General features: G+C 42.6%; 1 protein-coding gene across 1 annotated transcript in view; it reads right to left on the bottom strand.

Annotated features, from left to right (window-relative positions):
• Window positions 1-24243, bottom strand: part of LOC141765162 (complement C3-like) — a 31633-nt gene that overhangs the window by 2104 nt on the left and 5286 nt on the right. The window contains exons 9-39 of the mRNA XM_074631152.1: window positions 23729-23849; window positions 23456-23571; window positions 22436-22582; window positions 20871-20970; window positions 20653-20747; window positions 20355-20546; window positions 20054-20209; window positions 19733-19862; window positions 18956-19024; window positions 18523-18720; window positions 18312-18432; window positions 18116-18204; window positions 17839-17978; window positions 17294-17506; window positions 16990-17053; window positions 16795-16884; window positions 16456-16662; window positions 10395-10470; window positions 10099-10258; window positions 9886-9981; window positions 8474-8624; window positions 8269-8354; window positions 7574-7651; window positions 7322-7477; window positions 7124-7186; window positions 6884-6965; window positions 6696-6744; window positions 5450-5540; window positions 5239-5328; window positions 5051-5153; window positions 4795-4884 (exon numbers count right to left, since the gene is read on the bottom strand). Of these exons, the coding sequence (XP_074487253.1) occupies window positions 4795-4884; window positions 5051-5153; window positions 5239-5328; window positions 5450-5540; window positions 6696-6744; window positions 6884-6965; window positions 7124-7186; window positions 7322-7477; window positions 7574-7651; window positions 8269-8354; window positions 8474-8624; window positions 9886-9981; window positions 10099-10258; window positions 10395-10470; window positions 16456-16662; window positions 16795-16884; window positions 16990-17053; window positions 17294-17506; window positions 17839-17978; window positions 18116-18204; window positions 18312-18432; window positions 18523-18720; window positions 18956-19024; window positions 19733-19862; window positions 20054-20209; window positions 20355-20546; window positions 20653-20747; window positions 20871-20970; window positions 22436-22582; window positions 23456-23571; window positions 23729-23849 (3619 nt within the window). The remainder of the gene's footprint in view (window positions 1-4794; window positions 4885-5050; window positions 5154-5238; window positions 5329-5449; window positions 5541-6695; window positions 6745-6883; window positions 6966-7123; window positions 7187-7321; window positions 7478-7573; window positions 7652-8268; window positions 8355-8473; window positions 8625-9885; window positions 9982-10098; window positions 10259-10394; window positions 10471-16455; window positions 16663-16794; window positions 16885-16989; window positions 17054-17293; window positions 17507-17838; window positions 17979-18115; window positions 18205-18311; window positions 18433-18522; window positions 18721-18955; window positions 19025-19732; window positions 19863-20053; window positions 20210-20354; window positions 20547-20652; window positions 20748-20870; window positions 20971-22435; window positions 22583-23455; window positions 23572-23728; window positions 23850-24243) is intronic.

The raw sequence follows: 24243 nt of genomic DNA, 5'->3' as shown, positions 1-24243 counted from the left end.
CGGCCACAGCCAGCACATCGACAAATCCTAAAGTGATACCCTTAACACATGCGCAGTAGGTAACATTTGCGCAGTAGGTAACCAAGCACTTAACAAACTCCCCTTTTTCTTTAAAGAAAAACAGTCACAAAAAACAAACATTACTGTTATTTAAAACCTTCAACATATACACAGGTTTAAAGCTGCAACTTTAACGACAACAGTTTGAGGGTAGAAAGGTTTTTTGTTGTATAGTCCATTTAGCCTTTAAGTCGGCATACACCTTCACTGAGAGCCCTCAGTAGAACGAGTGCTGATGTCCCCTTCTTAGTCAAGCAGTCAGCAAGCTGCTCCTTGGTAGCTGACCACATGATCTGCTGGATAGTCCCTGAGTGGATGAGCTCCTTGACACTGCTAATTTTGAGTCGGAGTCTCTTTTCGGTGACTGATTTGGTGGACTTAACAGCATCAAGAAGAGAGTGATTATCTGTTACACACACAATGGGCAAATTGTTACGTGTGCAATCACCTGTGGTAACTTCTGAGTAGAGAGTAGCTAAGAAAACTGCACTGTCGATGCCATCTGCAAGTGCCAAACTTTCTCCTGCTAAAGTACTTCGGACAACTCTCCTGATCCTCTTTGACTGCCAGCATATAGGTGAGAATCTTCCATTCTCTCCCATCAGCATGACCAGGTGTCCGCCTTGAGTGCCTCCGTCTGGAAGGTTTCCCATTGAGGAATCACTGAACACCACCAGTTTAAGGGAGCTGTCTTTTCCCAAGTGCTGAAACCTCAAGGTCACCTCTTCTGATTTCAGTTTTCTGATAAGTTTGTTTGCACAGTGCAGAGTCTGAACAGTAGCATTCTTTGTACTGGATGCCAAGATGGATATGTCACACATTATGTCGGGTCTACTCTGTCTTGCTACCCACAATATTTGTCCAATCTTAGACTTTAGCATGTCAGTTTCATTGTCTGTTAGAGGAGCCTCTCGCTGTGTGGCTCTGGTGGGGTCCACAGGAATGGGTTGCAGATTCTTTATGTACATACTTTGTTGCACCTGTATCTCATCCTCCAATGAGTGAACCTCCATTCCAATGTAGCTGAAGCTATTGTGTTCTTCACGTCCAACTTGGAAAGCAGCTTTCAAGTGAGGGATGACTGCTGTGGAGAACGTTTCTGAACCACCCCAGATGAAATCATCGACATGACAGGCAAGAACTCCCATCACATTGCAGGAGTCATCCAGCCAGTAGAACACTGCTGGATCAACTCGTGACACAGTAGCTCCCAACTGCTGCATGGTGTCTTTCACTCTGTTGTACCAATACAAAGAAGCATCTGCTAATCCATAAACACACTTCTTCAACTTCTATAGGGTTCCTGTGCTCTGAGCTTCTTGAGGAGGACGGATGTAGACATTACGGGTTAACTCTTTACCCTGTAAAAAGGCTGTTTTAATGTCCATGGAGTTCAGCTGCCATTTCTTTTGACATATTACAGCCATGATCATTTTCAGAGACTCTGAGGCGCATGTAGGTGAGTCTTTTGGGAGCTCCTGAGTGTTCATTTCTTCAAAGCCCCTTGCAACTAATCTAGCTTTAGGTACAACACCATCAGGTGTCTCCTTGAGTGTGCACACCCACCTCGTAGAGATACATTTCTGGCCTTCATCTGTGACCTCCTCAAACACTTCATTCTTTGTCCAGTTGCTGAGTTCAGCGTGTTTGGCAGACATGAAGGCATCATCATTCACAATAAGTATGTCATCTTCATGGCAGTCAGCGCATAACTGAGCATGCTCAGATGGAAGCACCTGAAGATCTTCTACTTGTCCTAGGTCAACTGACCCTGTTGTGCCAGAAATTTCTTCAGGCTCAGTATACTGCAAGTTGTACCAGTTTTTGTATGTTCCAGTGGTTTTTCCTGCGCGGCTGAGGATTTTTGCAGTGTGTGCTTGGCCACTTCCACTATCTGCGTATGTAACTAACTGTCCAATTTTCAGCCTAATTCCTTCACAAGTCGAGATTGAGTGTGTCTGTGAGGCATCAGATTGACAATGATTAACCTCTTCAGGCTGTATTGGTGTGTGAGGGAGCTCACTGTTATCTTCAGCATCAAGAGATTCATTTGTAAGCATCTCTTCTTCACTTTCATTTTCAGTGTCATAGTTATTCTCATTTGGCCCAGATTCTGTTGAGGCGATATGATTTTCAGTCACTTCCAGCTGATTGTCGATTTCTCCCGGCCCTGCTTGTGAGCCATCTATCTTTCGAAGCCTGGAGTGATGTACGCGAACATAGGTGCCTCCATGCCTCACAAATATCCCCACACCATCTTGGCCGATGACCACACCTGGACCTTTCCATTCTGTACAATCCATCCGTTTGTAGTAGACTTTGTCGCCTGTCTCGTATCGGTCATCAATGGGCCGCAGTTGTTTACGAAGTGCTCTTCGGATCCTCTCAGAGCATTCAGCTTCTGTAAATGCTCTTCTTGCATCATGTAATGCTGCGTTGTGCTGGGCTAGCCAGGTATTCATGTTAGTACCCTCTAGAGCTGGTGGTTTATCAGTGAGAACTGAAGGCAGATTTGGGTTCTGTCCGAACACCAGCTGGTAAGGACTATAGCCGTGCACATTGTGCATAGAGTTTTTTGCCATTAATGCCCAGTCTAGGGCTGTCTTCCAGTCACATCCATTGTCTCTTTTCACTTTCAACAGGATTTCAGTGAGGGTTTGATTATGCCTTTCCAAAAGCCCATTGCTCCATGGGCTATAAGCTGCAGTTGTCTTCACTTCAATGTTGAAGCTTTCAGCCATGTTTCTCATTTCTTCGTTGTTGAATTCCCCCCCATTGTCACTGAACAGTCTGCGTGGAGGACCATGAACACTTATCCAGCAATGAATAAAGTGTTTCACAATCTCCCTGGGTTTCTTAGTGGTGACAATGCTCCCTGCACTGAAGCGTGTGAAGTGGTCAATAGCGTGCAGGTACCACACTCCTGTCTCTAGCTCATGTAAGTCCACAGCTACAGTTTCATTGTAGGTTGAGGCCATAGGCAAACCTACTGCCGGCTTTTGCTTTGGTTTCCTATATCTGATGCATGTCTCACATTTGTTTACAATGTCCTGGAGAATTGTGATGCATTCATCATCATCATTACCTGAACAGGCCAGTAGTTTTTTCAGTCTGTCGGCTGAAGCATGTCCAAACTGTTTGTGTAGTTTCAACAGAACTTTCTGTTTTTCCTTTGTTGTCATGTTTTCTGTCACAGTGAGAATGTCATCCTCAGTTTGGATCTCGTTTTCATCTGTGTTACTCTCATCTCTTATGTTCACACAATAATGTCCTGAAGATGTCAGTTCAAGTTTCACTGGTTGCTTAAACATAGTGGCTTTGTCATTTTCAATGTCCAAAACAGCACCTGCTCTTTTCAGTGAAGTTTTGCTTAAAAGCAATGGGATATCTACTGGGACAACTTCTGTTTCAATTTTACATTTAGTCTGTCCTATCATAGCTGGAATTTTGACTTTTTTTGTAGAATGAACAATTCTCCCATCACCAAACTTGAATGATCTTACACTCTTTGTGTCCTTCATTTTCAATAACTCACTCTTTGTTAGTCCACTGACGTAATCATCAAGCCATTTTTCTCCACACACAGTTCTGGTGCAAGCTGTGTCAATAACAGCTGATCCTAAGGATTCCACCATGAAGATCTCTGTGTCAGACAATGATTCTTTTGACAACAAAGTAATGTTGCATTCTTCAACATCTGTCAGTCTCTCATCCTCAGTCAATTTTGCATGTTCTTTTTTGTGTGGACAGTCCTTTGCCCAGTGATATGTGCTTTGGCAAACTGCACATCTTGATCTTTTTCCATATCTGTCAAGGGGATTTGTGCCCTGAACAGCCGCAGGAAAGTGTGAAGCTGGCTTGCTTTCACGCCTGCCGGTGAAGCGTGTGTAGTAGGCAGAGTCAGCAGAATCAGCAGCATCCCCTCTCACACGCAGCTCACGAGCACCCTCTAGTGGCGTATTATCACCAAAGATCCTCTTCAAGGCTGACTTCATGTTAACAAATGAGAGGCTTGAACAGGCCGTAAGCGCCAACTGTTTGTCTTTAACATTAAGTCCAGCAGTATCTAGTAGCTTGAAAGCCAACACAGCATCTGGAAGCTCCATTTTAAACTCAGTTATTCTGTTGTATCGCCGTTCAAATTCGACAATGTAATCAACCATAGAGACGCCATTTTCTCTCATGGCGCGGTCAAACACTGTGGAGGCATCGTACTGGCGATCTTTTTCCACTTTCAAAAACACAGAATCCAGTTTCGTGAGAAGTGTAGTCATTCCGTCATCTTTGTTTAAATCCACTGCGGTGATTTCCAGCGCACTGTCCCTCGCTCTTCCCGTTAGCGACAAGGCAACTGTCAAAGCCTGCTTCTTCTCCAAGTCGGTAACGAGCCTCCAGATTTCTACCTCATTTTTCCAACTGTCGTAGGACTTCTTCTCGTCAAACGCCGGCGGAACTTTGTAATTGCCAGCGGACATCCTCTGCTACCAATGTTAACTCAAAAATTACAACGACAACTTTGCATAGTTAGACTTTACTCAAACTTGAGCTCGACATCAACAACAGCGGCCAAAGCCAGCACATCGACAAATCCTAAAGTAATACCCTTAACACATGCGCAGTAGGTAACACATGCGCAGTGGGTAACACATGCGCAGTAGGTAACACATGCGCAGTAGGTAACACATGCGCAGTAGGTAACCAAGCACTTAACAAGTTTGACATCATCCTGTTTACCTTCAGCACATGTGCATTCATCCCCTCTACAGAGCCGCAGTAGCTGTCCAGCTCTCCTCTCTGGATGGTAGAACTTCACACAATGTGTTTCTGCGATGGGAGAGAAAGATTTGTGGTATGTGTGATCAGAAAATGCACATTAAATACGTTGAAAATGTAATAATGCCTGCTTATCCATGGTGTTATCTACTCGGACATCCACTGTCAGCAAAGTACATGGAGGCATCATATGTTCCTAAGTGTGTCTGAGACTCACGGTCATAGTATTCATAGACAGACACAACAGCTGGTTGTAAGACGCCCACTTCCATCTTCTGATGGAGCCTAAAAGTGATCTCCTCTGGTCGTGTGTGAGAAACCTGTGGACAAAGGTGAGATGGAGATAAATACACAAAGCACAAGGCAGAGAGAAAAGTATAGAGGTAGGAAACAGTGATGTCTTACCTTGTCCAGGTAGATGATGAGCGAGCCTCTTTCTGACAGGACTGTGTTCATCTCATATTTTGCAATAGTGCGAGCACGTCCTTTAGACAACTACACACAAACACACACAGTCAGACAACTTTCGAAACCATAAAAAACATTTTGTTTCTCTGAACCATAAACACTGACTTGTGAACTGTATGTGGGCATAAGTGGATCTGTAAGTTCTTACTAAGTCCAGGTCCTTTGTGTTAACCGTGAAGCCAGTTAGCAAGCCAATATCCAAGATTGACATTGATGCATCGTGCTCCCTGTCCTTATACCTGTACACAGAACGGACAGAAGAATAATTAAATAACAGCATAAAGAAGATTAAGAGAAAGAATGATGTTTCAAATACAATTTAACCCTTGCGGGCGATCCCGACCGACTTTCCTGTCTTTCAGAGACTCTAGCAGGTTGAGTTTTAGAGCTAGAGTGAAGGTACAGATATCATATGTGGATCTCTTTTGGATCCAATGATCCAATTGTATTCATGTGTGATGATGTTAGTCCCCATAGTAGCCATTTCATTGTAATGAGACCATCTTTTGAAACTTGACCTCACTGTATACAATGACCTGTGGTGACCTCTAGGATAATCACAGCCTCATGAAACATTACAACCACAAACTAGAGACCTAGAGCATTCAGAGGATGGATGGCTTTGCTAGCTAGATTGACAATAAGGGGGCGTCTGAGCAGTTTCTAGAAGAGAAGTTCTCACCATCCAATCGTAGAAAAATCCAATTCATGCAGAAATCTAAAATGTCAAGAGTTTTTCATACCAAATGTGGTATGGTATTCCTCGAGGTCTCGGTGTCTTAATGTAGTATTTTGGAGGGATTATTGATAATCTTTATCAATTCTCGAGTGGTAAAAAAATGGTTAAATTTAGCACCAAATCTGTGTAACAAATGGTATCAACCCAACAATTGCTGCAACAACTTATGAGACATAACAGAGCGTGGGGATGCCAATCATAATGTTCTAAACCCTCATACACTTTCACAATTTATTTTGAATAATCAATAAATTAATTAAATCATATTTCTGGTTTATGACTTGAACAACTTGACACACAATAAACTGCATCTCAAATTAATCTTCAGGTTCCCAGCTTTCAGATGATGTACACCACTTCTGTGTGACATCTACTGTTGACCTGCTATCTCCCCCTAAAGACCCCCTGTAACCCACTAAAATAGACAAAAATGGTTCTATTGTGGATCTCAGAGGGTTAAATGATTGGGAATGAGCAGCTCAAATGAGCTGAGATTCGAGGAAATCACACACAGAAGGCAGGACAATTTAAAATGATGAGGAAACAGAGAGTTTAAGAAGTGAAGTGTTGTAGGGGCCATATCTGGTTAGAACATGTTGTGTATAAAGCCATGTTACTGTAACACTTGTCAGGATGACTTCTTGATTGTACTTACAAAACCTCTATTCTCAGCTTGTATATCTTCTCATCCTCTTCAATTTTTTCTGCAGGAGCAAAACATTGTATTGAGTAACTGAGTATTTAGTTGAGTCTTTTCTCATAAGGTACTTGGCAGAAACAAACGGATAAAATGACAACAAATGAAGACAAATAAACAGGAAGAGGAGGAGGGCACCAAATTACCTGGGAGGAGCTGCACTGACATGTTAAACTTCTGACAGTCAGTCTCCTTTTCTTTAGGCATAGCGTAATACAGCGACACCATCTGTCACATAGACAAAAGTGCATCTTAATATGTGATAAACTAATAGACATCTGTCTAGTATACAAATGTATTTGGTGGTATCTGAGATTCAAAAAGCACACATCAGTAATCAACAGATGATAAATATATAGAAGAATATAAAAACATATTGTACTTACTGTCACCGTTGCTTCTCCTGAACCCGTGGCATTCACTTTCACGTTCTGGTTTATATCATTGAACTGTAGGAATTTATGTACGCACACAAACACACACACACACACACACAGTCAGGGATCAGCAGAAGAAACATACAGAAAACAACAGGACTGATGATGTTAATGAACCACTGGGAGTCTGTTTGTGTGTGCGCTCACTTCAGATGTTCTGGTGGCGTAGTGGTTGTTGATGTTGAAGTTGTACTTGTCAGGCCTTAACCTGCCCGGCAACAAGATGTCCACATTCAGATCATACTCTGGTTCTCTAGCGCTGGACCAGTACTCTGCTATAGCCTGGTACACCATTATGGTAGCCTAGAGAGAAAACGAGTGAGGGGGAGAAAACAAGACTTAGACATACAGTAAACAGGTTATAAGTAAACATAAGATGGAGAGAAGGGTCTGTGTTACCTGAGTTGATCCATAGCCTCCGCCCACCTTCGGCTGTTGGTTGAACCATCTCACAATAGGTCTGGCGTCTTCATAGGCCTTTATTAACAGAAGGCAAGTAAATGGTTGAAATTGTCCGTGGTTAACTGTGCATTTGCATTTATAAAACAGCTTTTGTGAAAATAGAGAGAACTCCTGATTCTGGTACAGTTACATTTTAGATTGTAACATGTAAGTTTCCAAAACCTACCATAGAGTTTCTAAATCATTTTTTTCCTATTATGGCACCATCAAACAGCAGCTACTTGAAACTTTCCTGATAAAAGCAATCAATCACAAATAATCTGTTTTTGTCAAATGTGTGTTATTATTGTGTGATTATGCCTTGCAGGATGTTCAAATCAGTCCCTTGTTTTTATAACTATGTCATAACTAAGTCATTGCAAGTGAGACAGAAAAGAATGCCTTCAAATACCTATCGAGATAATCATGAAGTGCTCTGTGAAGTGGTAGCAGTAATGTAAAGGGTCAATAATGTTTGCCAAATATGGTTATTTAAAAAGTGTAAAAGCTACTGTAAGCAACATTTCATTGCTTTATTGACTTTGTTTCCAAACCCTCTACCCTGTTAGTGAGGCAGCATGGATGAGGACTCAGTTGTATGTTTTCTGTAGCAGGACATCCTGGTGAAACGCACACATGTGGCACATGCTCACCTTGGCCTTGACTAGAGCGAGGAGAGCGTAAGCTGTGGCCTCCAGTGTGTAAATATGCCCCTTAGGTGTCGGCCAGTGGGACAACGCTGAGGAAGACACACAAATATATTTATGTATTACTACTGTATGCTCTACCTGGAACAAGCTCAGTTTACTAACAATTCCCCAAGACATCATCTTGGAATATTTAATGTTACAGAAATACCTGGGGAGGCAAACCTGTAGAGGATCTCGCGGTTCAGTTTGTTTTCATTGGCTAGGGCATATGACGTCATGGCAACAGCATACGGGTTGGTGAGGCTGGGCAGACGCCTTTCCAGATAGGCTACTGCTTTGTCGATACTTCCTGGCAGACTCTGGACAGAAGGAAAAGAAAGTTAATAGAAATGGGAGAAGAGCCAGATAACAGTGATCCATCTATTTTAAATATCCCATTCTGTTCAGGAAACATTTGATCCTGGGACAATAGACCGGATCGTCCCCTCTCTTACCTTCTTCTGTGTCTTGTGAGCTAGACTGAGCCGCGGTCAGTTACAGTTACTATTGGGGTGTGGATTTAATGCTTCCATACAAATACAAGACTAAGGGTTGGCATCAAATGTCGTTTTGAATTTGAATGTGTCAAATTCTTGGAAAGAATCATTTTAGCACAATTGACCATTCACTAAACCCTCTCCTTGAACAGCGATTTCCCAATTTTAGTTTAGCAACTGTGACTAGACATGACAGGTCTGTCCACCTGCTGAAGCAGCATGGGATTGTGTTAAGAGGGCTGTCAAAGTTAACGCGATAACGCGTTCACTCAAATTTGTTTTAACGCCACTAATTTGTTTAATGCAACTTCTGATTTGTAGGTTGTAGCGGGCTCAGTTTGAAGCTAGAGTGAAGATACTGGCATCAAATGAAACTAGAAAACCTCAGGAATCCAACCATATCACACTAGCTTATCGCAAAGGAGGCTAAATAACATATAATAATAATTTTGTCGAGGAAAAACTGGCATAACTATTTTCAAAGGGGTCTTTTGACCTCTGACCTCAAGATATGTGAATGAAAATGGGTTCTATGGGTACCCACGAGTCTCCCCTTTACAGACATGCCCACTTTATGATAATCACATGCAGTTTGGGTCAAGTCATAGTCAAGTCAGCACACTGACACACTAACAGCTGTTGTTGCCTGTTGGGCTGCAGTTTGCCATGTTATGATTTGAGCATATTTTTTATGCTAAATGCAGTACCTGTGAGGGTTTCTGGACAATATCTGTCATTGTTTTGTGTTGTTAAATGCTTTCAAATAATAAATATTTACATACATTTGCATAAAGAAGCATATTTTCCCACTCCCATGTTGATAAGAGTATTAAATACTTGACAAATCTCCCTTTAAGGTGCATTTTGAACTGATAAAAAAATGTGCGATGAATTTGTGATTAATCGCGATTAACTATGGACAATCATGCGATTAATTGCATTAAATATTTCAATTGATTGACAACCCTAGTTAAGAATGATACTTTGCAATTTCGCCCATCACTAGTGTGGAGTCAGTAAATGAAGAAAAAAATGCAGTGAGGGGGGAAAAAAAGAAAACATTGTATGCAGATGAGTTACTCACATTAATAGTTGCAGTACATAGTGTACGTGACTCCTGCATGGCAATGACGCAGAAGGCCGTCATGGAGGCATCTGAATCTCCGCCGCGCACATCACCCTACACATGCACACACAGAGATTATAGATTATAGTCAATGATATGTAATTGTTTTCATCTCGCTATTTTTGCAGCACTAAGATGAAATATTGATGTAAATGAAATCCGTGAACGCACAATCATCTGTCCGCTAGACACCACTCCAACTTCTCTAAACAAGCCGTCAGGTTGCTGCGTGTTGAGAATCAGAAACTTAACAGCGTCACAGATGTCTTTGCTTTGCACTGCCACCAGACTCTTGGCCATGGCAAACACCTTGGCAACATAGGCTGTCAGCCTTAGACAGGAGAGGAGAGGAGCAGTTTAGTTTCATTTATATGCCCATGAAATACACAATATTGTCATCACAGTCAAGTTAAGTTATAGGAGGATGTGGAAACCACTATGAGTTCAAAGATGTTTGAATGCCTCACCAGGTGCTACTTTGGCGATGGGGAAACGCAGCATAAGACCCATCACTTTTTCGGTAGTTAAGCTCGCTCTGGTAGCCTGGACACAAACAAAAACACAAAACCAGTTTGAGGAGTCCTCTTACATTTTTTTCCTGTGATTATAGCATTTTTCAAATGATTCTGGCGGCATACGTTTTTGTTTGTATAAGACAATCCTGGTGAAAGCATCTAAAGTGTATGAGTCTATGTGTTGCATTCAGACCATTAATTGTCAGTGTCCCTAGCCTGGATCTGTGGGGAAGGGGTAGCATCGCAGGCATTGCTGTCTACCGTGCTGTTTTTCTTTTTTTTATACCACTTCTGCCACGTCAGGAACTTTAAAATCCCACACAGAGGGGCATCAATGACATTTCTGGTATGTGTGTTAAGTGCTTAGTTACCCACTGCGCATGTGTTGTGTATTACTTTTACGTTTTGTCGATGTGCTGGCAGTGGCCACGGTTGAGTAAAGTCTAACTATGCAAAGTTGTCGTTGTAATTTTTGAGTTAACATTGGTAGCAGAGGATGTCCACTGGCAATTACAAAGTTCCGCCGGCGTTTGACGAGAAGAAGTCCTACGACAGTTGGAAAAATGAGGTCGAAATCTGGAGGCTCGTTACCGACCTGGAGAAGAAGAAGCAGGCTTTGGCAGTTGCCCTGTCGCTAACGGGAAGAGCAAGGGACAGTGCGCTGGAAATCGCCGCAGTGGATTTAAACAAAGACGACGGAATGAATACACTTCTCACGAAACTGGATTTCGTGTTTTTGAAAGAGGAAAAAGATCGCCAGTACGACTCCTACACAGTGTTTGACCGCGTCACGAGAGAAAATGGCGTCTCTATGATTGATTACATTGTCAAATTTGAACGGCGATACAACAGAATAACTAAGTTTAAAATGGAGCTTCCAGATGCTGTGTTGGCTTTCAAGCTACTAGATACTGCTGGACTTAATGTTAAAGACAAACAGTTGGCGCTTACGGCCTGTTCAAGCCTCTCATTTGTTAACATGAAGTCAGCCTTGAAGAGGATCTTTGGTGATAATACGCCACTAGAGGGTGCTCGTGAGCTGCGTGTGAGAGGGGATGCTGCTGATTCTGCTGACTCTGCCTACTACACACGCTTCACCGGCAGGCGTGAAAGCAAGCCAGCTTCACACTTTCCTGCGGCTGTTCAGGGCACAAATCCACTCGACAGATATGGAAAAAGATCAAGATGTGCAGTTTGCCAAAGCACATATCACTGGGCAAAGGACTGTCCACACAAAAATGAACATGCAAAATTGACTGAGGATGAGAGACTGACAGATGTTGAAGAATGCAACATTACTTTGTTGTCAAAAGAATCATTGTCTGACACAGAGATCTTCATGGTGGAATCCTTAGGATCAGCTGTTATTGACACAGCTTGCCCCAGAACTGTGTGTGGAGAAAAATGGCTTGATGATTACGTCAGTGGACTAACAAAGAGTGAGTTATTGAAAATGAAGGACACAAAGAGTGTAAGATCATTCAAGTTTGGTGATGGGAGAATTGTTCATTCTACAAAAAAAGTCAAAATTCCAGCTATGATAGGACAGACTAAATGTAAAATTGAAACAGAAGTTGTCCCAGTAGATATCCCATTGCTTTTAAGCAAAACTTCACTGAAAAGAGCAGGTGCTGTTTTGGACATTGAAAATGACAAAGCCACTATGTTTAAGCAACCAGTGAAACTTGAACCGACATCTTCAGGACATTATTGTGTGAACATAAGAGATGAGAGTAACACAGATGAAAACGAGATCCAAACTGAGGATGACATTCTCACTGTGACAGAAAACATGACAACAAAGGAAAAACAGAAAGTTCTGTTGAAACTACACAAACAGTTTGGACATGCTTCAGCCGACAGACTGAAAAAACTACTGGCCTGTTCAGGTAATGATGATGATGAATGCACCACAATTCTCCAGGACATTGTAAACAAATGTGAGACATGCATCAGATATAGGAAACCAAAGTAAAAGCCGGCAGTAGGTTTGCCTATGGCCTCAACCTACAATGAAACTGTAGCTGTGGACTTACATGAGCTAGAGACAGGAGTGTGGTACCTGCACGCCATTGACCACTTCACACGCTTCAGTGCAGGGAGCATTGTCACCACTAAGAAACCCAGGGAGATTGTGAAACACTTCATTCATTGCTTGATAAGTGTTCATGGTCCTCCACGCAGACTGTTCAGTGACAATGGGGGGGAATTCAACAACGAAGAAATGAGAAACATGGCTGAAAGCTTCAACATTGAAGTGAAGACAACTGCAGCTTATAGCCCATGGAGCAATGGGCTTTTGGAAAGGCATAATCAAACCCTCACTGAAATCCTGTTGAAAGTGAAAGAGACAATGGATGTGACTGGAAGACAGCCCTAGACTGGGCATTAATGGCAAAAAACTCTATGCACAATGTGCACGGCTATAGTCCTTACCAGCTGGTGTTCGGACAGAACCCAAATCTGCCTTCAGTTCTCACTGATAAGCCACCAGCTCTAGAGGGTACTAACATGAATACCTGGCTAGCCCAGCACAACGCAGCATTACATGCTGTAAGAAGAGCATTTACAGAAGCTGAATGCTCTGAGAGGATCCGAAGAGCACTTCGTAAACAACTGCGGCCCATTGATGACCGATACGAGACAGGCGACAAAGTCTACTACAAACGGATGGATTGTACAGAATGGAAAGGTCCAGGTGTGGTCATCGGCCAAGATGGTGTGGTGATATTTGTGAGGCATGGAGGCACCTATGTTCGCGTACATCACTCCAGGCTTCGAAAGATAGATGGCTCACAAGCAGGGCCGGGAGAAATCGACAATCAGCTGGAAGTGACTGAAAATCATATCGCCTCAACAGAATCTGGGCCAAATGAGAATAACTATGACACTGAAAATGAAAGTGAAGAAGAGATGCCTACAAATGAATCTCTTGATGCTGAGGATAACAGTGAGCCCCCTCACACACCAATACAGCCTGAAGGGGGTAATCATGGTCAATTGAGGAAGCAATCCCTTTTAAACTATATAAAAATGTGATAAACAATGATAAAAGTATTAATCCTATAACACTGTTTTTACTACTGAAACAGCATACAATCATAGTGCTGCTGTATTGATCCCAGTGCTGTAATACTCACACTGGCCACTGTAACTCACAGCTCTAGTGATGTAATGCTGATCCAAGCAACCTTGCAGCTGCAGGGGGCCCAAAACAGGGAATCTGGCAGAGGAGGTACCAAGATCATATGTATGGCAGAGGAGGTACCAAGATCATATGTATGGCAGAGGTCATATGCTGATTAGTAAGACAGAGACCAGTAGAATTGAGGAATACCACAATTTACGATGACAGGAAAATAGGAGGTGAGTTCTTTGTTCCAAGTATATAAGGTTATGATCTAAAGACCGCGGGCAGTTGCGTCCGGACAGACGTGTCCGGACCTGCTCGGGTTTTGGTTGTGTTTATATCTGTTGATATTAAACACCATGAAAACTCTGCTTTTTGCAAAATACTTGTACAGCATTATGTGATTCATTTGAGTAACCTGTGTTGACTTTCTGACACCATTAAAATTGAACCTGAAGAACATTGAGCTGGGATCTCTGCCGTTCCTGGCCCAAGGCTTGAGATTTTCAGACTCAACACAATCTGACGCCTCACAGACACACTCAATCTCGACTTGTGAAGGAATTAGGCTGAAAATTGGACAGTTAGTTACATATGCAGGTAGTGTCATGATATCACTTTGGCAGTCTAGTGTTTCCTTTTGTTTCCTCTGTTTCCCTGCCCTTTTGTCTCCTGTGTGTTTTTCCCTGGTTTGTCTAGTGTGTCAGTGTGTTAGGAGGTGTGGCCTTCCTCCTCCTCGTCCTTCTCCTGGGCAGGCACTGCTGGAGCAGCTGACAGTAATTATCCAATCATCACACACACCTGCAGTATATCTACCCCGGTTTTCCTGCCAGTCATCGCCAGATCGTTCCGTCGCCCTCAGTGGTACTAAACTAATTCAGGCTCCCTAGTATTTGCTCTTGACTTTGCTGTTGCTCTTGTTTTTTTGGATTGTTTGGACTCATCTCGTTTTTGCTCTGTGCTCAGGTCTGTTCACCTGCCAGCTGTGGCTGCTTCCAACCTGCCTGCTCACTCCTACACTCTGCTCCTCCTCAACCTGGAACCCTGCTTTAGTTAAATCCTGCCTATTCACTCTCCGACGCCATTCCACCGCTCGGAGCTTTTTGTGGATTCATCTGTTCCTCCGGAAGGATTCCTGGACACCCCCTCCTCGTGCCCCCCGTTCCGTGAATTAAGTATTTACTGTGTTACTGTCACGTTTCGGACCTCCAGGATCTCCAGCCCTGTTCATTGAACATTTAATATTGTGTAAATAAATTATCTTTGTTCACCTTTAAAAGAATTGAGTCGGTGTCTGCATTTGAGTTCAAGCTATTGTTGAAACCAGAACATAACAGGTAATGGAAGTGGCCACGCACACACTGCAAAAATCCCACAACAGGGTCAGTTGACCTAGGACAAGTAGAAGATCTTCAGGTGCTTCCATCTGAGCATGCTCAGTTATGCGCTGACTGCCATGAAGATGACATACTTATTATGAATGATGATGCCTTCATGTCTGCCAAACACGCTGAACTCAGCAACTGGACAAAGAATGAAGTGTTTGAGGAGGTCACAGATGAAGGCCAGAAATGTATCTCTACGAGGTGGGTGTGCACACTCAAGGAGACACCTGATGGTGTTGTACCTAAAGCTAGATTAGTTGCAAGGGGCTTTGAAGAAATGAACACTCAGAAGCTCCCAAAAGACTCACCTACATGCGCCTCACAGTCTCTGAAAATGATCATGGCTGTAATATGTCAAAAGAAATGGCAGCTGAACTCCATGGACATTAAAACAGCCTTTTTACAGGGTAAAGAGTTAACCCGTAATGTCTACATCCGTCCTCCTCAAGAAGCTCAGAGCACAGGAACCCTATGGAAGTTGAAGAAGTGTGTTTATGGATTAGCACATAATGTGTGACATATCCATCTTGGCATCCAGTACAAAGAATGCTACTGTTCAGACTCTGCACTGGGCAAACAAACTTATCAGAAAACTGAAATCAGAAGAGGTGACCTTGAGGTTTCAGCACTTGGGAAAAGACAGCTCCCTTAAACTGGTGGTGTTCAGTGATTCCTCATTGGGAAACCTTCCAGACGGAGGCACTCAAGGCGGACACCTGGTCATGCTGATGGGAGAGAATGGAAGATTCTCACCTATATGCTGGCAGTCAAAGAGGATCAGGAGAGTTGTCCGAAGTACTTTAGCAGGAGAAACTTTGGCACTTGCAGATGGCATCGACAGTGCAGTTTTCTTAGCTACTCTCTACTCAGAAGTTACCACAGGTGATTGCACACGTAACAATTTGCCCATTGTGTGTGTAACAGATAATCACTCTCTTCTTGATGCTTTTAAGTCCACCAAATCAGTCACCGAAAAGAGACTTCGACTCGAAATTAGCAGTGTCAAGGAGCTCATCCACTCAGGGACTATCCAGCAGATCATGTGGTCAGCTACCAAGGAGCAGCTTGCTGACTGCTTGACTAAGAAGGGGACATCAGCACTTGTTCTACTGAGGGCTCTCAGTGAAGGTGTATGCCGACTTAAAGGCTAAATGGACTATACAACAAAAAAAAACTTCTACCCTCAAACTGTTGTCGTTAAAGTTGCAGCTTTAAACCTGTGTATATGTTGAAGGTTTTAAATAACAGTAATGTTTGTTTTTCTTTAAAGAAAAAGGGGAGTTTATTAAGTGCTTGGTTACCTACTGCGCATGTGTTACCTACTGCGCATGTGTTACCTACTGCGCATGTGTGACCCACTGCGCATGTGTTGTGTATTACTTTTACGTTTTGTCGATGTGCTGGCAGTGGCCACGGTTGAGTAAAGTCTAACTTTGCAAAGTTGTCGTTGTAATTATTGAGTTAACATGTGTGCTAATAAACACATCTGTGAGCCTACCGTACTTGATGTGTTGGAGGGCTTCGTTACGTTTCTGAAAGCCCACAGCTTCCCACTGGTTGGTTTTGTCCAAATATGTGGCTGCAATGACAGGCAGGGTCATGTGGATCATGATCAACTCTCCGTTGCCTGAGGGCTGGTAGATCAGAGTACCCATAGAGTTCCCACTAACGGCGTTCTCCACCAGTGAAGCAACTTGTTCTCTCCCTGCATGCACAAACACAAACAGAGGTGGTCATTCATTTCCCAATAAGACCAATAACAATTTACACCAATGCAAAGTTCATTGTAACTGGCACTATATCGCATAATGTGCCCGAATATATCATCACATCTCACCTGTCACAGAGATCTGTGTGATCGTAGGTGTGTTTGGAACCAAATCATTCCTAGGAATTCCACTGTTGAGAGTTTCTTCTTGTTTACCATCTAAAAGGATAAACATTGGGCAAGTTGGGGGATCAATTATCAAGTGATAAAAATGTAATATTAGCAAATTACTATATGATGTAGCTGTTTAATGTGTAAACTCACCGACACCTTTTTTAGTGGGGTCTAGAGTTATAATCTGAGGAGATTTAACCAGCACCCCTTCAGGCTGGAAAAGCAACAGTTAGGACAAAGGTTAGAAATCAACAACTGTTTTTGAGTAATCGTTATCTGCTGGTGTGTAACGAAATACAATACGGCTTGCTTGTTAACTGTCTCTCTTATTTACAGTTTATGTTGAAAAGCTGATACAGTATACATTTGCATCAACGTTACGCCTCAAAAGATGTCTGTTTCCCTATACTGACTTTAACACAGGAGATCGCTGTTCGTTTCCCGTTTCTCTTACCACCACCCGCAGCATCTTCATGATTCCGTCATGGAGCGACGAATCTTTAACAGCTGCTTTGACCTCAATGCTGTATTGTCCGTCTTTCATGGGAATAATGATGAAGGGTACAGATCGTGTAGTTTGGGGCCCAATTTTGACCTCCTGACGATACTTCCCACGCTTAGAAGCTGCGCTGCACACGTGCTCCTTCTCAATCAGATCCACACGCACCTTGAGAACAGGACAAAGATGGAAAAAGATATTGAAGTATGTGTAGTTGATCAAAGATGGTTCCCTAATTTGAAGAAATGTCATGCTTTACATTGTTTCCTATAGGATCAATTTGATCTTGAAGGTACACTGTAAATATTGCAGTAAGGTTTCCCCCAGTTCTGGGGCCAACCACCATGGAAAATAATTCATGCCCTTTTTTTGCCACACGTTGTAAGTCGGTCCAATATTTACTGTTGCTTTTGCTCTTTTGTTTGCAAACTCTTTGAGAAAAATATCATGGCCTCATTGTCTCTGGCATAAAACACCAGAGCAGGGCAACCCAGACTTACGGTGACATCATCGGGGCTGTAGTTGTGGAGGATTGCCTTAACTTCTAGCTGCTCTCCACGTACAGCAGAGTACGGCAGCCTGAGATCAACGAAGAATTCCTTTTGGACAATCACTTCTAACGGAGCGCCAACACAGATTCCTTTAAGATGAGAGGGATTAAAAAAGAAGTGATGAAACAGAGAAAGGGAGAGAGAGAAAGGTGTAAAGGGATGATAGAGGTTTAAGGTTAGAGGCACAACTAAAACACATGACAGATTTTAGTCACTGAATCCTCACCGTGAGTTTTTGACAGACTAATGCCAGTGAACTGCCAGGTTGTGATCGAGTCTTGCAAAATAATATTTTTCGTCAATGATGTGGTGTCACTGAAACAAAGAAAAGTGTCAACACTTTGAGAGGTACCTTTGAATCCTAGTGGTGTCGGTGTGAAGTTATCAGTGTATTTTTTCTGTGTATATTTCAGTTTACTCACCAGTTAGGTGTTTGTCGAGGGCAAGCAGGCAGATGGACATCTAACCACAGCCAACTTTCAGGGAACTTGGTGCGAGAAACAATTTCATTGCTGTCCATGTAACTGTTGTCATCCTCCTCACCTAAAGTGTCATTAAAAAGGTTATCATTTTGATTGTTTCGTAAGTATGACCATGAATAGTAACCACCCATCCCTTGTCCCCGTCTCTTACTGCGAGCCAGTAGGAGGCTATCCTCCTTCTTCTCAGATCGCTGGGTTTCCATCTCCTTGCAGCAGTGCACGAAGGCAGCGACACAGGTTGCGCCATCAAGGATGTACTCGGCGCGCCTCTCACAGCTGTATGAGAGGAGGGTTTGCCTCGTGCATTCCGAACAACAGTCACGCTGCAGTTGGTCGTTATATTGACTCACTGGAAAGAAAGAGGGTCGTAGAGGAGGGACAGAGGTGAGAAAATATGGAGTACAAGAATAAGGATAACAATAAGGATTTGAATAAGGAAAAACAAATAAACTAAAAAACTAAATGGGAAATGGAAGAAAAGACTAATACATAACATGGCAAAGATGAGTATTGTCAAAGTCCACAGTCCTGAACTGAGTGACTGAGTATGTGGTTATTGGGTAGTTTAGAGCTGTGGTTCTTACGTAAGCTGGTTGTGACATCCATTACAGTAGGGGCTCGTTTCCTCCTGCTGGGGGCCGCACATTTCAATTCTGGAAATGCAACACAGACAAGATCTTTAACATGTTGGACCCAGACTTGAGTTTTGCGTGGTTTAGTTGATGCGATACTCTTAAAATCAGACTGAGATGGTGTATCTGGTTGGACACATTGATCGGGTGTGGATGTGAGAAAATATGATCTACAATTGCACACCTCATTTGTTGAAATGTTAAAACATTGTATAAATGCTTTATTAGAATAAAACATCTTTTAAAAGCCCTAACAAACAGGAGGGATCATGATCAGCTCATGTGGCAGTGACCAGTGTTAATGTTAATATGGAAATGCCTCAAAGCGTCGGTTCAACCAAATTATCTCACTTACCCCAAGTGGTATAGTGTTGGTTTTATGTGCCCAAAGTTTAAGACATCTGTTTGAGATTCTGGCTCTCTGTTTGTGGTGCTCGCAGCACTGAAGAATTAAAAAAACTACACAACCATGAGTGATTTCAGAAACAGTGTCTCTGAAACTATCTGCATGTCCAGATACCGACAAAGGGGAGCAAGAATAATGTCATGTGGGTGAAATGACCCTTTAAGATGCAGTTCTTCTACTGTCCACTAGATCCTTACTAATATAAAAGCATTTGACTGTAGGTGATGAATAAAGGTCCATGTGCCCACTTCTCCTAGTTAGAGATATTTCATTGAGCCTAAAGAGAGGCATGTTCAGAGAAGGGGAGGGTAAAGTAGCATCACCTAGTCTGTAGGGAGTACCAGAAGCCGTGTTGGACTCAAACAACAGCCCGGCATCGTAGAACACACCCATACCGTCCTTCCCTCCACCTGGTGTGCAGCCTGTGTCGTGCTTCTCGACAATGTCCCACACCTGAACAGGTAGGAATGAGACACATTTACTAATGCAATGTATTTGCTGCAGGACAAACTTACACCGGATATTATTTGAATCCAAAAGCTAACAAAATTGACAGTTAACGTGTGAATTCTTTTTATACATAGCTTTTTGAATTTAAGCCCTTTCAAATATTCTCAAAGATAATTATGAAATAAAGAAATTGCCTTTTTCTGGGTGAGGCGGTGCTTGTTGTTTAGGACGTAGACGCCTTTGTCAACTGCCACCAATCCCACTGTGGCCTCTGGATCTCCTGTGACCTTCAGACCAAACATCCTGCGAGGCTCATAGGATGGAGCGGGTCTCGATGATTCCAGCCTCAGCTAAATGTGAATCAGTGAATGAGACGTGCAGTTTTGAATTTGTTTCATACATAAAAATATATCAGAGAAGTATACAAATAACTTTATCAGGTTGTGCATGGGTATCTTGTTTGCCTTTTCGTTACATCAGTGTTGTGGGACTCACCGAGCCCATGCAGGAGTCCTTGACATCCACCCAAACAGAGTCTGATACCAATTCATTGTCATTTGTATGGTAGTAGGCTATGATGCGAAATGATGGCAGCATTTCTTTGGTAATGGGAACTATCAGGGAAATCAGTACTTGACCTCTTGTCCTGTAACGGCCACTTTTCACCAGCTGACCTCTGCTCAGGATCTAGAGACACAGATTTATACATCAGCACTTATCACACATGAGTCGTGGGACGCAACAAAGAGAGTTACACATGTGCACACAAGCACAGGTGTAAAACACCTCTCACCAGGTATGTGATGTCAGTGTCGTGATTTTCCCGCCTGTTGAGGATGAGGTTGATTTTCAGGTTGTCTCCTAGGTCCAGCTCAGCTGCATCCACACCTGCAAATGTGACATGTTGTGATGAGTGCTGAACACAGAAAAGATTTAGCGCATGGTGCATACTTTGCCACTGCCACCACCTTTGTTTTTAATCATCTGATGTCATTTCAAGATGTAACTTACCTATGTGGATGTAGTTGTTGCTTTTAGTGGTATATGGGAGAGCAGACATGGTGGCTGATGCTTGCCTATCAGGTGATAAACGAGGATCATTGGTCTTTGCCTGCAATTAAAGACACACACAGGTAAGCATATACACACAGTTTAATAAATAATACTTGAAAAACCCATGTCTATCCTATCTTAACTTATTGAGGCTTTTTCTGCCATAGTTTTGCCTAGCAATATAAAATTGCTAAATAGAATGACCAAAAGACATAACACTGACAGGATGAAGTTCACCATTCACATACTGTACAGTAAATGTGTGAGCAGCAGAACCAAAACAAGGAGCTGGGTGATTGCTCTGCTGATTTCACCTCTTCAAGTGAATATCAAAAATGTTGATTAATGTAGGGGCTGAACGGTGGTGCAGTGGTTAGCACTGTCGCCTCACAGCAAGCAGGTTTGAATCCGGCTTCTGTGTGGAGTTAAGCGTGGGTTTTCTCCGGGTTCTCCGGTTTCCTCCCACAGTCCAAAGACATGCAGGTTAGTTTAAAGGGACTGTTTGTAACTTCTTACAAGTATAAATCAATCCAGGTCGGTGTCCAATGCGCACTCGCGTGTGGCTACGCTGTTCAGACTCAGACTCCAAGACAAAATACACGGAAGCACCAAAACCGCAAAGTTATATCTAGTGAAGCCCGTCTTGCAAAACAGTGTTGGCTGCGGTCGGAGAACGCGGGGGAGACCGTAGCTTTGGTCTCCAGGGCCGGAGTCTCTGCTGTACTCTGCTCCTCTGCCTTCACTCACAACTTGCTCCACCTCACGTGCATGCACGCACACTACACACTGCAGAAGACTTCGTAGCTCTGAGAATATCTAGTGAATGTATAGTGGACGTTTGTGCAGAAATAACTGCTGCAGCTCCTTCACACTAACAGAGGTTTTCCGTGTCTTGTGAAGTGACGGGGCTCCGCAACGAGTTACGTTATCGTCTCTGACCGGGTGCCGGTGTCTCCCTCGTTTTCTCCGGCCGCGGTCAAGAGGCTGAAGCAGGAAAAGCCAACACCAGGATCAGCATTGATTCATGGAGAGACCTTCGTCTGGTCAGCTAACATTACTGCCAAGCAGGTGAAATATAGAGTGATATTGTGGTTTTAGCTGACGTGTGTCATCTCACTGTTTTGAACGATGCTCGTTCGTGTCTATGTAGAGCGAGCACAAGCGCGAACCCGATGCTGATTTTCGAAGACTTAACGGCCACAGGTGTCACTGTTAACAAACATTTCTGATTTCTGATTCTTACAAACAGTCCCTTTAATTGTTGACTCTAAATTGGCCGTAGGTGTGAATGTGAGCGTGAATGGTTATCTGTCTCTATGTGTCAGCCCTGTGATAGTCTGGCGACCTGTCCAGGGTGTACCCCGCCTTCGCCCAATGTCAGCTGGGATCGGCTACAACCCCCCCCACCCCCCCAGCGACCCCGAATAGGATAATTGGTTACAGATAATGGATGGATGATTAATGGAGGTTTAAGTGGCCATTTGGGCTATAATCAAAAAGGGTAAAAGATTTCAGAGACTTACGGTGATTGTCAGTCTTGGTTCCCCTGCCACTGTATTGATGGTAAGCTTCGCCATGCCATTGGCTGCGGTGAAGCCCTGCACCTGTCCTGGATCGACCACCACTCTAACACCTTGTGCCGGAGTGCCGTCAGGATTCACAACTTCAACCTGCCATCAGAGACACAAACAGCTGAACAATCAGAAAACGTCCAACTGTCTTATTAAAACACACCTTATTAAGGTCAAACTCATGTTATTAGATTTGGTTTCATGGTTTCATGTTTTCAAGTTTCATGAATCAGGTAGTGTATGGCGACCCAAACTGTTGATGGATGAATTTCTCTTTTTCTCTGGAATCTCACATGTCTGCCTTTATATCGTAATAAACATTATGTGACTTTTATATTTAGGACAAACTGCCATTTGTGTTTTCAAAGAGTAACTATATTTCAGTTATGAAATGTTTTCAGTGAAGGATTTAGAAATATAGCCATTTGATTAGATTGATTTATTTTGAACATGTAACAAATAATAAGAATAACCAATAAAATAACAGTAAACATATACAGTAAATTCTAAATAAATTAAATAAATCAATATTGTATGTCCGAAAAGGCAGAAGTAAACACTTATATATGGTCCTACTCCTTTCTATAACTTAAACAATGAACTTAATGTTTATCACATATACACATAAATAATCATCTTAATATAAAAAAACAATAACAACAACATCAACAATGAGCGTCCCAGTCCCGAGAGAGACAAGGCCCCTTCCTCATCCCTGTACCTCTCAAAAACATTTTATACATCTTTTCTTGAATGGATTTATAATTTTACTTTGCTTAATTTCTTCATCTATAACATTTCATATATTCACCCCACAAATTGTAGTACAAACATAATGTTTTTTTTAAAATAAATTTCCTCTTATAATCCCCCTCTATGTCTGAGAACATTTTTTGTTTGTTGCCAGGAAGTACCAAGCCATAAACCATACATATGCTGTCAGTTTATGTAAATGTAAACAAGTGTACCTACCGCAACATCAAAGGACATTCCTGGTTTGAAATATTTGGGGGTTTTCTTGAAGTGGATGGTGTAAGGTGACGTGACAATCTGGATACTTCTCAACTCTGCCTCCACCATTTCACTACCTGTGAGTTGATGCAGAAACACAAACACATTCACACACAAACTTAAAAGAGTTTGTTTTTTAATCTGTTCACAATCCAGAAAAACGTATCCTGATATCATTATTTTCTTTTTTAAAATATACTGAACAGGCCCAAACACACAGTCTTTCTTTCTTACCGCTCTCCGTCAGCACACTGACAGCTACAAATATGGAACTCCCCACCAGGTCGTCGATGTTTGGGAAGGTCCGTGTGATGTGCTCTTTCCTCAGTGTGACCTCTCCACTACCTCTCTGGACCTAATGTGACATAATATAATAATGCATCTTGAAATACAGTATAGTGGTACAGTGATACAGTTAGTGGTTCAGGTACTTTACTGCTGTCCTCTGAGAACCACAATAGACCCGTTTTTGTCTGTTTTAGTGGGCTACAGGGAGTCTTTAGGGGGAGATAGCAGGTCAACAGTAGATGTCACATAGAAGTGGTGTACATCATCTGAAAGCTGGGAACCTGAAGATTAATCTGTGATGCAGCTCAGCACTGTGTGTCAAGTTGTTCTAGTCATAAACCAGATATCAACATTAATTAATTAATTAAAATAAATTGTGAAAGTGTATAAGGGCTTAGAACATTATGATGGCCATTCCCATTAAGTTTGTCCATACCATTTGTTACACAGATTTAGTGCTA

Source organism: Sebastes fasciatus, chromosome 3, assembly GCF_043250625.1.
Source record: "Sebastes fasciatus isolate fSebFas1 chromosome 3, fSebFas1.pri, whole genome shotgun sequence".
Taxonomy (NCBI): Eukaryota; Metazoa; Chordata; class Actinopteri; order Perciformes; family Sebastidae; genus Sebastes; species Sebastes fasciatus.
Note: the sequence above shows the minus strand (reverse complement) of the source record. Positions and strands in the feature narration are given on the sequence as shown.